General features: G+C 45.1%; 2 protein-coding genes across 4 annotated transcripts; one reads left to right on the top strand and one right to left on the bottom strand.

Moving 5' to 3' along the window:
• Window positions 1-5,113: 5,113 nt before the first annotated feature.
• dnajb11 (DnaJ heat shock protein family (Hsp40) member B11) lies at window positions 5,114-10,560 on the bottom strand. The gene is made up of 10 exons (XM_034562283.1): window positions 10,361-10,560; window positions 9,805-9,961; window positions 8,931-9,028; window positions 8,179-8,311; window positions 7,931-8,073; window positions 7,436-7,518; window positions 7,291-7,348; window positions 7,086-7,197; window positions 6,783-6,942; window positions 5,114-6,052 (listed from the first exon to the last, which is right to left on the bottom strand). Exons 1-10 carry the CDS (start codon window positions 10,432-10,434, stop codon window positions 5,988-5,990), a joined length of 1,083 nt encoding a protein of 360 aa, XP_034418174.1. The 5' UTR covers window positions 10,435-10,560; the 3' UTR covers window positions 5,114-5,987.
• A 570-nt stretch (window positions 10,561-11,130) lies between these two features.
• tbccd1 (TBCC domain containing 1) lies at window positions 11,131-16,934 on the top strand. 3 transcript variants are annotated; one of them, XM_034562316.1, is made up of 9 exons: window positions 11,131-11,312; window positions 12,127-12,191; window positions 12,283-12,523; window positions 12,887-13,045; window positions 13,186-13,302; window positions 13,530-13,779; window positions 13,903-14,089; window positions 14,358-14,888; window positions 15,275-16,934. In XM_034562316.1, exons 3-9 carry the CDS (start codon window positions 12,425-12,427, stop codon window positions 15,489-15,491), a joined length of 1,560 nt encoding a protein of 519 aa, XP_034418207.1. In that variant the 5' UTR covers window positions 11,131-11,312; window positions 12,127-12,191; window positions 12,283-12,424; the 3' UTR covers window positions 15,492-16,934. The 3 variants fall into 3 exon arrangements, with proteins under 3 accessions (XP_034418207.1, XP_034418205.1, XP_034418206.1); XM_034562314.1 differs by having other exon boundaries at window positions 11,145-11,312; window positions 12,283-12,549; XM_034562315.1 differs by lacking the exon at window positions 11,131-11,312 and adding an exon at window positions 11,967-12,002 and having other exon boundaries at window positions 12,283-12,549.
• The last annotated feature ends 45 nt before the right edge of the window (window positions 16,935-16,979 follow it).

Here is a 16,979-nt window from a genome sequence, read left to right as displayed (position 1 = left end):
ATCTCCCATTAGATCAGACGCTATTAGGGCAGAGAGGAGTCACTGAGCAAACAGTCTCCCTGCCTCTAAAACTGGGTTATCTAATCTAGTCAACAGGGGATGAGCTGGACTTTGGAGTTCACAGACAGACAGGGCAGTTTGTCCACAGGGATTGTTTGGCACGGGGGAATAAAACGCCACTCAAGATCAGACGAGTCTTCATTGGGCGCCCCCCCACACACACACACAAGACGGCCCTCCTTGAGCTTTACGAGTGGGGATCAGATAAGAGTTTGTGGAGGTACTTTGTTGAGGGTCAGATAACGTCTGGTGCTGATGATTGGAGACGTGGTCCCTCGCAGGCAACTGGCATTAGATGTGCTTCAGTGAAAGGTTTACGTTTTGTAGCATTAACCAAACCGGCATGCTTCGGTCAGGAGGATTCTAGGTGATGTGTTTTCCTCACGTTTTTTCGTTCGCTGCAGTTGTTCCTCCCGTCCTCACGGGCCCTGAAAAGACCCCACTACACTGTTTGTGTTGTGATGTAATAGAACGCAAGAGAGTGTGTGTGTGAAAATGATTTTAAAAGTTCAGCCGAAGCATCAGCATTGCGAGTCAAACAAATAAAGATGTGCTCCAGCAAATTATTTGTGTTTCACAGAGAGCGATTTCCTGCCGAGCTGCAGAGGAGAGATAGTAACACGAAGAGGGAAGTTCGCGCTAAAAACACGATAACTTTGGACGACACCAAACTGATTTGGAATGATTCTCATTGAAGTTATGTGCACAGGGAGGACACCTGATCTCAGTCTGGAAGTCTCGACCGTGTCCCAGTTAGTGAACCCTCTTCACGCCGATCAGACGCCAACACGCTGTAATAGTCGCATTTGTTTTCGTCTCATTCATGCGATCCATCCTCTCCGACCTCTTTTTTCTTTCCCCCAGCGTGTACGTCTCCATCTCCTTTCGCTGTCTCTTCTGCTTCACGGCTGAGCGCTTTGGTCCGGGTGGTGTACGCTGGGCAGGGCCCGGGCCCCCCGGCCTGCCCAGCGTCAGGCTAAGTGCCTCTGACAGCCCACCGCACAGTTATTAACTGTGATCCGCCACCACAGGGCCCGGGCAACCCCGCTCCGAGGGGAGGGTCCACCAGAGGGCTCTGCTGACACAAAGACCGCTTTCACCTCCCTGGCTGTCTCCTCTGCACTCCGCCATGGACGCTAATACATATTCACATCGTTTCATATACTGTGCCTCTTTTTCTAATATGGCTCTACTCATGTGGGGCTGCTGGGAAGCTGCTCTGCCAACCGTCGAGGCCCCTGAAGCAGAGGGCCGCTGAATAGAGATGCTTTTAGGACAATTATGAAGGCGGTCCGTTTATGGGGGGATTGCTGGAGGGCACACGCACACACACACACACACACACACACACACACACACACACACACACACACACATACAGTAACATGCGGCCTCGGACCTCCTCTGCTTTATATTGCGTGAGGAATGCCGTCCATACATTTGTGGCTTTTATCCGTATAGGTGGTCTGCAGCGCTGTTTGTGGTGCGCTCGCCCTCCGGTGTCCCAGCCAGCCCTCCTTTTCTCTTTCCTCAGGATGTGGGAGACCGGAGAGCCATCAGCCCCCCTTCAAACAACAACACAACATTGGTCATTAGATGGCAAAATTGGGAGAGAAATAAATAAATGTTAGCGAGGAGGAGGACAGAGAGAGAGAGAGAGACAGACGAGGAGAGAGAGTGAGATAATGACAGTTGACTATGTTTAGCCCCCAGAAAGGCATCGGGATAAACAGCAGCTCGTCCGAGCTAACAGGAGGGCTTTAAGTTGCCGAATTGAAAACCCCCAAAGCCACTTTTTCCTGCCCACATTGGCCATAATGAGAGCCCCGCCATTCAATTGTTGAATAGTTGAGGCTTTTTCCCTTTGAGGTGACTGGCTTTAATATAGCAACACTGCATACACAGTGGAGCGATGGACGTCCCCAGCGGTGTTCAAAGCCGTGGCGGGATAAGGACACGGCTGACATGCATTATTCCTTACAAAAGCTGCCCTTTGTTTGCTTTATGCTCAGATCCCACAAATTGCCGGCTTTGTCCGTCAACATTTTTTATTTTGGGTATAATCCTTGTTTTACCCTCCTAGCATCCCCCCCTCTTCTGCTGTCCTCTTCTTGGTGTGTGTGTGTGTGTGTGTGTGTGTGTGTGTGTGTGTGTGTGTGTGTGTGTGTGTGTGTGTGTGTGTGTCGTGGTGTTGATGATATAACTTCACACACAGATTGGAAACATATCAGATGAGTGGTTGAGTTGATCCTCACTGCAGTTCAGCAGAGGCCTGAAAGAGCCTATTCAAAGGTCTCTATCTCGTTATAGAAGTTTATTCTCAGTGTTCTTCTGTCGTAACTCAACAAGAAACACCCGGGTGGGGAAACATCTGATGATCTAAATTTTTTTTCTTTGAGAAATGGAAAGATCATTTTTGTTTGGCTGGAGAGAAAAAATAAATACAAATCATGGAATACATACAATATACAATAGTTTTGAGGAAATCCTGCAGTTTGTCTTGATACCAAACACATCATTTGAATACAACCTCTATCTGTGATCATGGCCTTAAGAAGAGCTCATTCACTCTGCAGACTTCTCGCCATTCTAGTTTGCGTTTGACACATAATAAGATAACAAACTGTTGTCAGAATAGGACATTTTTTGGGTGGGGGAGTTAACAAATGTAGCGTTTCCACGTCCCACTCTGGCGTTGTTTTGGTGAGCTGTACTCTTTACAAACCCTGCATTTGACAGGTCAGGCACCATTAACCGAGCACACTGCCGAGTCAGAGCAGGTCAAAACACCCATTGGCGCCACATGCACACATGCACACATACACACACACACACACACACACACACACACACACACACACACACACACACACACATACACACACACAGCTCAATTAGCCCTCCTTTAGCCTGCGCCTCTCTTAACCCTGCAGCTACTCTTATAAGTCATTACTCTCAGGGTCAAGTGTGATCCCTGTGCTTATCTGCATCAACAACTGGCAAGTGCAGGCGTTCTCTTGCAAACACACACACACGCACACACACACACACACACACTACATACGCTCGTACTACTCTGGTGAGTGTTGTGGGTAATAAAAAGTGATTTAGAGAGGGATTTGATTGAAGAGGCACTACTGCCCTCATGTGCTCTGCAATTTGTAATTACAAATGGTTAAAAGATATCATTTGTGGACGACTAGTGAAATCCCCAACATAACTCACCCTGGCCTCTCACAGAGTCACAAACTTCTCGCTGATCCTAAAATTGGAAACGTGAGCCGTGTCTCTTGAAACAATCCTGTTTTGTGGGACGTTTGCATCACCAAGAACTGCAGCAGTTGGACGGACGAGTTATTGCGTTAGCCGGCGCTATTGGGCTGTAATGTCTGTGAGGTGAAACAGTGAAATGTTTTATCTGAGCTGGATCACAAAGCGTCTCCTCTCTCTGGAGCCTCTTCGGTCTGAAAATGACTCTGGGATGTTGTGGTGGGCTGGGGAGGAAACTCCCTTTCACCACAGCCCTGCTATCGCTGTGGGAGTTCATTATACACACGCACACACACACACACACTACTGCACAGGCAATACACACATTCATAAGCACACTCAATATCTATTGTGGGAGATTATTACACACACACACACAGAGTCTGTGACATGAATACTGGTGGGCAGATGTGGACACCATTTACCACACCATAAACTTACCATCATGAATGTTTCTGTGGACATCCCCTGCGCCACCCATGCATACAGACTCCTCCACCCACAAGGTGTGGTGTGTGTGTGTGTGTGTGTGTCTTTGACACTGAGCCGCTTGTCTTTAAATGGCAGCCATTACTGTAAAACAGATGGAGAAGTAAAACCACTGAGGGGTCACGGGGTCAAGACATGTTCGGGGTATTCCTCGTGTCACATGGTCCACCTACTTGTCTCTCTCCCAACCTTAAAACTGCAATAATCCATATTTTATAATGCTAAATGTTCTGACGTGTTCACCGGCAAATTATCACTTATTCTCTTTTATGAGTGCTTTAGCAAATGCATTTTAGAGTCGTGGTCCTCTTTGTTGTTTCAGTTCACTCTCACAGCTTTCTGCAAATGGCAGCAGCAAAGAAAAAAAGCCGGTAGCCGGCAGAAGACGTCCTTAACCGGCGGGTGAATACAGAGGAACATTTAAAGGTGCTACATTTGAAGCGTAAAGCCCATGGCGTTCATTCTCTGCTCAGGACACCATTGCTTAACTATATCTTGGTGCAGCAAATCATTATTTGAATGTCGTAGAGAGTCGTTGATGGAGAACAAAGTAGAGGTAAAAGAAGAGAGTGAGCATTGGTCTCACGTCTGTCAGGTAGCCAGAAACTTGACTCAGCATGACTTGTGTAAATAGGCTTTAAGCTGAAGCTCTATGAAGGCGATAATGTGTCAATCGTGTATTTACAGCGTATTGTTGTGTCCTCAGGTGGACAACATAAATCAGTTAATGCAGACCATTATTTACCAGGCAAAATATTTCCACCTTGACAAAACTGATCACGTTCAAAACAGTGAAATAAGTCCTCACCATGTAAAGATACATCAGCATAAACAGACTTTTCAGCTTAAAATAAGTTGTTTACCATGTGAATCTCCAACACCGGTTTAAAAAAAAAAAAAAGGTTCTTTAAATGTTTTGTCACCTTACATTTACTGATTGTTACAAATCCCTAATAACCATAATATTGCCACATATAGGAAACATTACTTTCTTTCGACAAATCTGTTGCCTATTGATTTGCATATTATGACCATAATACAGGTAATGTTCTTCTAATCAGAAACTAATTTGTTCCCCAAAACCAATGAAAGTTAGGAACATCTGGTGTATGTACATATTGAAAGATTTAGTTTTTGTTTTGGTCAGAGTTCGACATGTCAGGGCGTGCTACCTGACTCCTGGAAAGAAACGTCCTGCACAACTCACTGCAGCTTGGAGGTCAGGATTACTCACTAATGGCCACTAACTAGACTCTGATGCCACCCGCTGGTGAATCTGGGGTTTGACATCTCATCAGAATTTGTAGAAATCTTTATTTATATCGTCAGTCAAAAGTACATCATCCCCTCTCTTAAGGTCATGACACTCTCATAACATTGGGAGGCAGTGTTGCAGACCATAGTAAAAACAGAGCGAAGTGAAATCCTAAAAGTCACATTATAAACCAAATGGTTGCCGGTCAGGAGCAGCAACAGGGATGCTGATACTCTTCTGTGTGAGGTCCCTTTGATTTAAAAGAGTGTCGGAGGTGTGCGAAACTAAATGATCCCAGGACGTGGCCCCATTCCTCCAAACATAAGACAACGTCACCGTGTAATTTAAGAGGTCAACTCTCGTCACAGTGAACCTGGGGATGAGCTTGTTCTCCCCTGTTGCAACGTGGAAGTAGGAGCCAACATGAAGTAGGAAAACTAAAACGCAACACACAGATGAGCTTTGTACTTCCCTATTTACAAAAGAATTATTGAACAGGAGTCTGACCAGAACAAAGCGTTACATTCGTAAAAAAATGAAAGAAATAAAAAAACAAATGCCTTGCACAGGTTGAAAGTTGGTACGGAGATCTTCTTCTTCAGTAGCTCATCGTTCAGCAGATTTTTGACTTCACTCGGAGAAATAAGGAATTTAGTTTTTTAAATGAAAAATAAAGGCCTTATTACAATATAATTTGGGTATAAAAAAAAAAAAGAAGTACAACAGAGACATGGCATCCTTTCAAATAAAACACCTGCAATTGTGCAACTGCTGTCAAAATGTAGAACATTAAAAACAAATTGGGTTCAAGCCATCTGAAAATAATAAATACACCCTGGTCAGAATCATGGAGCCCGGTCCTGCGTGTGTGTGTGAGAGAGAGACAGAAAACTCAGTCCAGGCTGTGTCTGTGCTAGTATCCTTGGAGTCCATTATAAACCTTCTGTACAGAGCCCTGCTTCAGAAGACTCCGGATGCCTGCAACAACAGAGCGATGACCGTTAACAGCGGCATGGCATCACACACACACACACACACACACACACACACACACACACACACACACACACACACACACACACACACACACACACACACACACACACACACACACACACACACACACACACACACACACACACACACACACACACACACACTTAATTGCCGATCTCACCATGTCCCCCAGATATTCTACATCATATGCAGACTTAAAACTCTGGAACAAATGCTTGAAAGCGTTGAAATTGTTATTTAGTTATCGTTTCGTTAAATTGGATGACAGTAGGGTACACCACAGCATACTATTTGTCTCCCCCTGCAGGCATAGAGAGTAATTACCCACACACTGTTGACGCTGCTTATGAGGAATACCTTTAGTGCCTTGTATCGATCAAGCTCCAAAGTCACTGGACGTTACATTTAAATACTGCCAAACATCTAATATTATTTGCTTTGTAAATGCCTAAATCTTTTTCCCCCCTTTAAGGACACTGAATTCAATATTCTGAGATTGCCTCCTCACGGCTCTCAACATGGCGACGGCTGAGCCGCCGCCGCAAACAACGTCGACAGCGCTGACAGAACTACAGCGTTCCAGCTATATATTTTTACATAAACAATAGTTGGTTGTTGCTATAGTAATGCTCTGATCATATAGAGACACTTCAGATAGTAACCCTCCCCCCAGCACACACAAATGTCTCACCATCTTTCTGCTGTTCGTTGAGCTGCGTCTGAGGAAAATCCACATCGAAAGTGATGATGAGGGAACCTCGGATGTTAATGTTGTCAAAGTTTGGCAGGCCCTCTCCCTTCTTCCACATTCGAGCGCCGGGCTTGGTGATCTTATCCCTCACTATATGGACCTGTGAGGCAAAGACAGAAGCAACGACTCAATTCCACTGGCAAATTCACATGCACCTCTTTAGTTGTTTACCAACTTTAAATTGCCAGGTTCCAATAGAATCACATGCTCTACAGTCGTTAAAGAACCAGGTATGTACAGAACCTTGTGTCCGTCCAAATGTTCGATGTCCATCTCAAAGCCGATGAGTGCCTCCACCAGGGAGATGGTGACGTTTGTGTACAGGTCATCTCCTCTGCGTTCAAACACAGGATGTCTAAAAAGAAGGGGAAAAAAGCTTCATGTTACTGTACGACATCAAAGTATTTGGTTGTAAATCTCAGACACAATAAATACAGCTGGCTCCTACTTTAGCACTTTGATGCGGAAACGTAGATCTCCAGGTTCGCCGTCGATGTGAGGTTCCCCTATGGTCACAAATAAAGACATTAAAGACGGGTAGTATTTAAAAAAAACTAAACAATTGTTGTATAATAAGTGTTGCATAGATTTACCTTCTCCAATGAAAGGGTACTCCATTTCATCTCTGACTCCTTGTTCAATTTCTACCTCCAAGGTTCTCTCTTCATTTACCAGCCTGTGGTGAACAATACATAACAAATTTTAAAAAGTGTTGCGATAACAAGTGTGTACAACGGCTTTCCTAAATGTTATTACACCTCTGATATAAACTCAGTTGCCCGTTTATTTGGTACACCTAAACAAATGTATGAAATACAGTGTGACTTTGTGCTTCTGTGTCCTGCAATAGTTTGTCCAGAGATCAAACATTTGGGACCGGATCAGAAGCAAAACGGAGAAAAAAGGGTGCCGCAAACTAAATCATCTATAAAAATAGCTGGTCCCGGGTCAGGCCTTGTTTATTGGGAACCAGGACACTTGAAATCAAGCACCGTATAAATCCACTGCCATGATCAAGTCCGGAGTTTGTAATCCCAATTTAAAATGTGTAATATTGAGGACGGCAATGAACAGGAGCAAAGACTTACTTTACATTGGGGCACTCGTCGCACACCATCTCCTGAGTCATCTGGAAGCGGCCGGGTCCGAGCTGCGTCGTCCTCATCTCCTGTCTGCAGTTACACTTCCTCTTGCCGGGGGCTTCTTTGGCTATAGGCTTGTTACGTACGACCTGGGCGACAAAGCAGTGAGTAAATCAGACGTTGAATCAGCACATTTTGCATTTAAAATTACATTTAAATGATAACAATGCAGATTGAATTGATCTTCCCCTCACCTCGACAAAGTTCCCAGAGTACACCTCTTCAAGCATGACCTCCAGGTCTAGAATGATGTCATTTCCTCTGGGGATGTTCCTGTCCTGTTGCTGTCGATTGCCTCCGAACATGAACCCAAAGTCACCAAAGAAGCTACAGAAGGAGGACAAAGTGAGAGGAGACCTTTTTATTTTGTTCTCAATTAAGGCAAAACACAATTTAATTTTGTGATTTAAATTAGTATCATTCCAACTCCACAAATATTCATAAAAAACACTGTTCGTACATTTAAAAAAACAATCTTTTTTTTGGAGCAAGTTTGTAGCAAATATACCAGGAACAGATGTTAATCTTGTAAACCAATTTCCCTGAAGAGTTGGTTCATCCTAATCACAAATGGCATCTTTATCTAGTTTTGGTTGAAATTATGTCTAAAGAGTAAAAACAAATTAAAGAAAAAGTAAATCAACAGGAACATTTATCTTCAGAATCAGTGTCTCACTGACACAAAGTTAATGTAACCCAATACTCTTGATAATGAAAGGCACACAACGTCAACAGTTTTGTTATTAACCATATATTTGGTTAAAAACAGGAACTCCATTGTAAACGGTTCCAAGTGACGTCTGGATTATCCACATTAACAATGAAGTTATTGTTTGGGTTAAGTGGACTTTAGGGCTAAGCCATTTAACGACATTCAGTAAAGTTTCCCATTGGCTGTTGACTGACTGTAAAAAAATTTTTTAGAATCTAAGCTCAAGACACCCACCTGGAGAAGATATCGTTGTGCGAGCTGTGGTGACCCTCTTTGAGTCCATCTTCTCCATACGCATCGTACTGTTTCCTTTTCTCCTCATCTGAGAGCACCTGAAAAAACAACAACAACCTGTCAGTCACGGAACAAACAAATACTACAATGTTTTTATTCACATTTCATACAACATGTGGAACCACACACGCCTTTTCAATACAATTGAATCCAAATGTTATGAAACAAGACCTCAAACACCATCACATGATTTGTATAAAAGAATATTCAGAAAAACAGTACTATTTACATAACATTGTTACATAAGATACGATATAACTATATTTATCCCCAAAGGAGCAACAGTTGCAGTACAAAGTAGGAAAGAGTGTTAGTGTGAAAAAGGACAACATTTTAAATAGCAATAAAAGGTGAAGGTATAAATACAGATATGGTATGTAGATGTGGATAAGAACTGTCATATAGTTACACACTTTATGTACAGGTGTTAGTGTAATATTGTGTCCACGTCATGTATATCAAAATCACACGACAAGTCACGGTTATTTATTTTTAGAGCAACGTGAACATTTGATAAAAAAACACCTGCAAACCTGCTCTGAAGCCCCTCCCACTTATCCACGTCTAGCTTTCCTGAACGCCAGCTGTGCCGCGTCACAACCAATCAAATGCGGCCACACGGTCTAGTCGACCAATCACAGGGGCCGTTTCCAACAACAACCAAACAGCAAGCGTACAAAAAAATGACTTTTGTATCTCTCTACAATCTACAGTTTATTCACAGTCATGCAAATAAAACCACCTTTAAATTTAAAACAACTTTCCAGTGTCCTCTCCACAACTCCCACAGAGTACACTTCATGTGCAACTTCACCTCATAAGCTGCTCCCAGGTCTGCAAATTTGTCTGGAGCTTTCGGGTCGTCCTGGTTTCTGTCAGGGTGTAACTGGAGAGCCAGCTTTCTGTAGGCCTTCTTGATGTCCCTGATGGATGCACTCTTTGTCACCCCCAAGATCTGATAGAAATCTCGCCTACAAGAGAGAGCGAGATGAGGGTAGGGGGTGGTAGCAAGGGGGTTATGGACGACACACAAGAAGGAGCAAAATGGATGTTACATAAAACACTGTTGTCACGTTTAAAGGGTGAATTATAAACAGGCACCGGGGAGGACGCCGCGGGTGTAGCTTAGCTTGTATGCTAGCTATCAGCTAACTAAGCTAGCTCGCGATTAAAAATAACTAAAACACAACCGTTACAGTACCGACTGTAAACACGTAAGATAGGCATCAGCTAAACGTGAAAATAAATTCGTATGCGCGCACTACTAGCTCGGCGCGTGAACCTGATCCGGTACACACACGTTGGGAGCTAGTCTGGACCAATCACAGTGGAACATGTGTACCACCTGGCGATGCTGAGTGAGAACTTACCCGGCGAGCACCGCGGTGATAACGTAAAAAAGCAGGCAGCACACATTGCAGAGATTCATCGCTTTGGTCGCCATGGATCTCCCCCGGGTTTCTAATGGGAAGTAGCTAAAAAGAACAGCCGGCTTTTTTGAAGGTTGGATCCCCGGCTGCCCGTCACGAGCCTTCTTCCTCCTGTCAGAGAGAGCCCACCCACTGGACGTCTCCGTCACAAAACACCCCGCCCTCCATTAAAGAAACACATCTCATCCTTCTGGATATAGCATCCGATTTTTGTGTAATAGTGTAGTATATATATTAATATATATGTATACCTTAAAATAGTAATACAATAATAACATGGGGCTCCGTAGTTTGCACAAGACGGCATCCAGTTTATTTCTCTCTCTACACACACTCGTATAACAAGTTGTTCCTCTTTCCGGTGTATACTTCACAATAAAAGCACAAGACATAAACACTGGAAAACTGCTTCCTAGAGAGCTGTTCAAGTAAATCAATATGATAGCTTCAATAGTTGACGTAGCAAATATAAGTATATAGTTAAATACAGCAAAAATAGCACCGTTTTCAAACTAACAACAGGCGACTCTAAAGCATTAAAGAAACATATTTCATCCGTCTGCTGATTATAGCATCTGTTTTTGTGTGTTATAGTGTAGTATATCGTTTATAATAGTAATACAATAATAATACGGGGGGCAAGACGGCAACCACTTTTTTAAACGAGCACGGTTTTCAAACTAAAACTCTAGCGCGCGCCCCCGCGAGCTGCGCGCAACAGATGTCAGCTCGGAGGAGGGCGCCAAATAGGAAGAACGACAGACGTTTAGAAAGAGCTGCTAATCACAACAAACCGGGTCCACGACAGGATCCCCTCTCGTCTCCACGGTCCCTTATGTACGACCCATCGAGGCGGGACACCGCGTAGCCTGGAGGACCACGAAGGCTGAAAGTAAGAGCAAAGACGGGTCTTTTTGTGTGTCCGGTTCCCCGCAGCGCTAGCTCACGGCAGCTAAGTCGGTTCTAAATGAAGTCCACTTTGAGAGAACACGGCACAGCTTTCGTGCTTCCAGCTACCAAAGTAACGACACACTTTTCATATGTCGCCATTAAAACAAGAAGGGAGTGTTGAGCACGCTTAGCTGTGTCGACAGGATTAGTTTAGTTTTTAGCTCGGCTTGGCTCGCGTGCCAAACGTGGTGTTATAATAATAATAATAATAATACATCGAATTTATATAGCGCTTTTCAAAACACACAAATACGCTTTACATAAGGCATAGACATACAAAACTAAACTAAATAGAAAGACAAAGAGCAAACAAACAAACAAATAGAACATTTCAGGTAAGAAGAAAACTTGAGAAGCTCTGAGGAATGAATCATATAGTGGAGGGTAGAGTGCAGGGGTCAGCAGGTGGAGGCGAGTTTGAAGAGGTGGGTTTTGAGTGCTTGTTTGAATGATGATAGGGTGGGAGCCTGACGGATGTGAATGGGGAGGGCGTTCCAGAGGGGGGTGCAGCAGCTGAGAAGGCCCTGTCACCCCAGGTCCGGCGCTTGGTCCTGATGATGGTCTTCAGAGTGTTTGCACCAGCGGACCTGAGGCAACGGGTTGGGGCTTGGAGGGGGAGGAGGTCTGAAAGGTAGGGAGGGGCCATGTTGTTTATATAATGCAGAACATTTGCACTGTTATTCAAAATCACAGAGGGACATTCTTGCACGTCAGTCTGTCATGTGTCTTTTTCTTAAATGTCCTTTTCTCTTCAGACATGGAGGCAGACAGTGTGAGCATATGGCCACGCATGGAACCCTTCTTACTGGGTGCCCTGCAGGTGAATATGCTCATCCCATCTATTCAATGCATTGTTGATGCCCAGTGAATGCAAATGTAGTAAAATAACTGGAATGATTGCCTTTTCACAGGTGGCTCCCTCCTCCAAGCTCAGCTTGCACTATCTTCGCAAGATGGCGATCTACGTGCGGACACGGGACGGCTGCTTCCCCATTTTGGGCTGGCCCATGTGGAGGCATATTGCCTGTGGAAAGCTGCAGCTTCCGGAAGACCATGCGTGGCTCTATTTCGAGACCTTTGACCTGCTTAACGGCCACACGCCAGAGGAGAGGCTGGAGTGGGCGGAGTGTCTTTCCCAGTGCTCCTCCAAAGGTGAGCTGGATCAACAAAGAAACAAGGTAACCAATTGTGCAAATAATAATAATAACTTTATTTATATAACACCTTTAAAAACAGGGTTTACAAAGTGCTCTACATAGAAGCAAGGCAAAACACAACGTCAATACAAGTAAACATTTCAGAAAATACAGGAGGCAAAGGCGACCATGCCAAACGGCTCAGGTTACCTATATGTAATGCTATCTCATTGTGACGCATGACCCGTTTCCTGTCTCACATCTGAGGCTTTGTTGTTGTGTTTTTCCCCCGGAGTTGTTGTTGTTGTAACCCTGCTCTCAAATTCCAGTCGGAGCTCTACATTGATATGCGCACCTTGTTGTCCCCTTTTCACTCCAGCTGTCTGTGGACACACTGCAGTTCCTCCTCTTCCTCTACATCCAGCAGCTGAACCGCGCGTCTCTGCGCACCTCTCTGATCGGTGAAGAGTGGCCCAGTCATCGCACTCGCTGCCCCTCTCCATCCGACCGGGAGGCCAAGACTAGCTCTCAGAACAAGGTCCTTGTTACTGTGACGGGCAAAATAAAATATTATTACATGCTGTGCAATATTCTGTTGTTCTGATTACTGCCTATTGGCCAGTTAGTCTTCTCTTAATTCTTCATGATGTGCTACTCATAGTCTGTTTGGTTCCACAGAACTGGGATGATCAGGCTCACCTGTCATTTGTGCAAAGCCATCTCGCTGAGATTCTGGAGCTGCTGGTGGAGCCCGGCCAGCTGTCACAATCTGGACAGGCCCTCAGAGATTGCCAGGTTTGTGGTTAGGTCTTATTATTCAAGTGACAAAGGGGTCTCTCCTGGTAATGCAACTACAGAGAATTATCACCCAAATCTGCAGCTCCTTTTGGCTTTACATACATTTGTAGAATAGCCACTATAGGTTTTGGCAGATACAATCATATGTGCTTTGTTTACATTTCGACTCAAATGAAACTCAAACAAAATAAAAATTACGATCTAACGTCTGTGTTTTTTGCCAGATATCCCTGGAGGCTGTGCGGAGCTTGGGCCTGCTCCTGGAGGGCTCGGTCTGCCACGGCAGAGCGGTTCAGCCCGTCCACAGGCTGCTCACCAAAGGTCCACTCCAGACACAGGCCGGCTACTCCCCACTCAGCCACTCCTTTCCCCTGCACCAGCTCCTCTCATGTCTTCACCAAAGCCTCACGCTCAACCCCTTTGGGATAACCGCCTGCCTGTGCTCTGGCAAGAAACTAGCCTGGGCTCAACAAGGTATGCTTAAAATTGTTGCATTATAAAAATCTGTACAGTCATTCTGAGGGGAAGGAATTCAAAGTCAGCCATCACTCTTTCTACCTGTCGGCGTCTACATTTCTTTGACTTGGTTCATTCCAGTGGAGGGATCCATGAAGAGAGCCAAAATAGCCCGAAACACCCACACGGCTCCGCCTGGCAGTAAGATTGTGCTGATGTCGCAGGTCTTCAAACAGACGCTGGCTAAAACCTCAGACAAGCTGACTGGCGCCAACATCAAAATCCACAGATGCTCGGATGCCTTTATATACCTTCTCTCACCCCTCAGGTGAGATTAGCTTCCATTTCTAAAAGTGTGTGTGTGTGTGTGTGTGTGTGTGTGTGTGTGTGTGTGTGTGTGTGTGTGTGTGTGTGTGTGTGTGTGTGTGTGTGTGTGTGTGTGTGTGTGTGTGTGTGTGTGTGTGTGTGTGTGTGTGTGTGTGTGTGTGTGTGTGTGTGTGTGTGTGTGTGTGTGTGTGTGTGTGTGTGTGTGTGTGTGTGTGTGTGTTGTGGACTTTTTGGGGCTCATCCGTTTTGGGGTTTTGTTGCTCCTCCAGATCAGTCAGTGTCGACAAATGCCGAGACTGCACGGTGGTTCTGGGTCCTGTTGAGACCAGTGTCCACATTCACAGCTGCCAAAACCTGCGGGTGGTGTGTGTGGCCGGCAGGATCGCCGTCGGAGTCTCCTCGCGTTGCACCATCCACGCCTTGACGCCCACCCGCCCCTTGCTCCTCCCCGGAAACGCGGACATTACACTAGGGCCTTTCCACACAGTCTACCCCTCCCTGGAGGATCACATGGCCAGCGTGGGGCTGGCCGTGGTCCCCAATGCCTGGGATCGACCTTTGCTCCTGGGGAACGAGGGCCTCGTCAACCCCTCGCTCAACACGTCGTCCAACGCGGACCCCGCCTGCTACCGCCTGTTGCCCCCGGCCGAGTTTCACGCGCTGGTTGTGCCTTTCCAGACGGAGGGTGACACATGCGAGGTGCCAGGGGGATTGCCTCCTCCATATCAGGCGGCACTGGACGAAAAGCAGAGGAGGATTCAAAACTGGCAGGAGACTGTGATGGAGGCCCGGCTGAACAAGTGAGTGCAAATCGGACCCTCTTCACATCATATTTTTGTATTTATTAAAAAGTGGAATCATTTGAAAGGCTTTCTAATATCACTTCAACATGCACGTAAGTTTGTAATAGTCGGCGCACTCTTTGAACCAGTGGAGAGAAAAAAATCAATAAGAATGTGAGTGAGCCACTGGTGCGATAGCTGATGTTGTCAGAAAACTTGCCCAAGGGGCTCGACACCCTACCTGACCCCGACAGCACAGGCAACTCATCACAGGAGGCTGTTTCATGACAGGGGAAGAAAAGATTGATCGACTCCCACGTCGCAGTATTTTAACGCTGATCTCTCTTCCTGCTCCGTACTTTACGTCTGTTCTTACTGATGTCTCGTGTGTGTGTTCTCCCAAGGGAGCAGAAGCGCCAGTTCCAGGAGTTGGTGGAGGTCAAGTTCCACGAGTGGCTCCTGGAAACGGGGCATAGGCAGGAACTGGACAGCCTTATCCCGCCTGCGATGGCATCTTTAAGGGACTCCAGTGGGCCCGCCGCAGCCGAGACGCCCCGAGTTCCTGATGCCAAGCCTACAGGGAACGGACGGGCAGTGAGACAGTCGCCGATGGCTTGTTGAATTGAGGCAGCGAGACGGTACGCACAAACAGGGCTGCATGCGGTCTGACATTTGGAGCGCCTCTAAAGTTGTTAACAAGCAGGCGAGTGTGTTCACCGCAAGTATTAATGCACGGCATGTCACACCGTACTCTGGTAAGTCCGGAGCCGCTTACGTCCCACTCGTTCTCGAGTGGGAGGCTGCAATGGGTCCGTCTTCAGAAAAAGGCAGCTAAGTCCTTCACGTGTCTACAGCTGAGTAGGGGGTGGATCGCATGTTGTCTCTTTTGAGGAGAGCTACAGACGCACAGAGTGCAGCATCTTCAAAGTCACCTCAAGCTCTTAAAGGGACGGGGGAAAAAAAGTTTACAATTAGAGCTTACTTAGGGTATGTCATTTTTTTTGGAGACAGATCAATCTGATCTGAGGAGGACCAAGGCGCTGGACACCCGTCAGTCATGTAGACGTGCCCTAAAATGACGGTCTTTTGAAGCATCAATAGCTCTTAAATGTAATAATGACTCACAGAACCTTTTTTTCTTTTTATATAATTCTTTTGGAGTCAGCGTTTGGAGACCATTAGCGGAGCTTGCACTTTCAGCACTTATTGCATCACAGGCACTCTGCTTTAGGGGAAGCTGTGAAAGCTTTGGCTCTCTTCCATTAAACCCGCAGTGATTGTCACCATTTCTTCCCAAACTGTGCACAAAAAAAATGTACGTCCATTTAGAGATGGAGAATATAGACGGTAAATGACTGCAGCACGTTAGGACATATTAGTGCTCCTACAGTTACTAGCTCAGGTCATAGTATTTGTTGTGTGTTGATAGAAAATAATAAATGACAATAAAGTGTTTTCCAGTATAGGGGGACAGGAAGAACTATTAACATAATTTATTGTAGGTACATGATTGTGCCGTCCGAACTATCATATTTTATGAAGGTACAACAACACTTCTCCACTGCTCTGTCGAGCAACATCGATTTACTTTTTTCTGTATGTCCGTTTGAAGAACTGCTGCTGTTGAAATGCGTTTCTTTTTGTATTAATTCACTTGTATGAATATGTATATTTTAGCAATATAGTAAGACTATTTTTCATAAATCTACCTGCCCTCCTGAACCATTTTTTAGCATTTAACCTCCAAGTGTACTTCAGCCCAGTTAGCTTCCTGTTTCCATCCTTCCACTCAGACAGACATGAGACAATCGACCTGCTGCATGTGTATTCAGGGCATTTTGATTGGTTGTTGATAAAGAAAATGTACTGTTAAAATGCTATCACACAACAGAATATTACTGTACCTTTTCAGAAATGCTGGTATGTGATTTCACTGTAAAATGCCTTACTGCTGGAAAACTTTGATTTGAACACGCATGCAACTCGAAGTAGTTACTATACGAAGAGCACAGTATAGTTGTCCATTGTTAGAACAATAAAAATGAATTAAAGTTTTGACTAAAACCAGGCTGCCTATTGTTTTGATTTTCTTTAGCAATATGCTCTGAA

The sequence above is a fragment of the Cyclopterus lumpus genome, chromosome 21 (assembly GCF_009769545.1).
Source record: "Cyclopterus lumpus isolate fCycLum1 chromosome 21, fCycLum1.pri, whole genome shotgun sequence".
NCBI classification, from domain to species: domain Eukaryota; kingdom Metazoa; phylum Chordata; class Actinopteri; order Perciformes; family Cyclopteridae; genus Cyclopterus; species Cyclopterus lumpus.
This window is presented reverse-complemented; position numbering and strand designations above follow the sequence as displayed.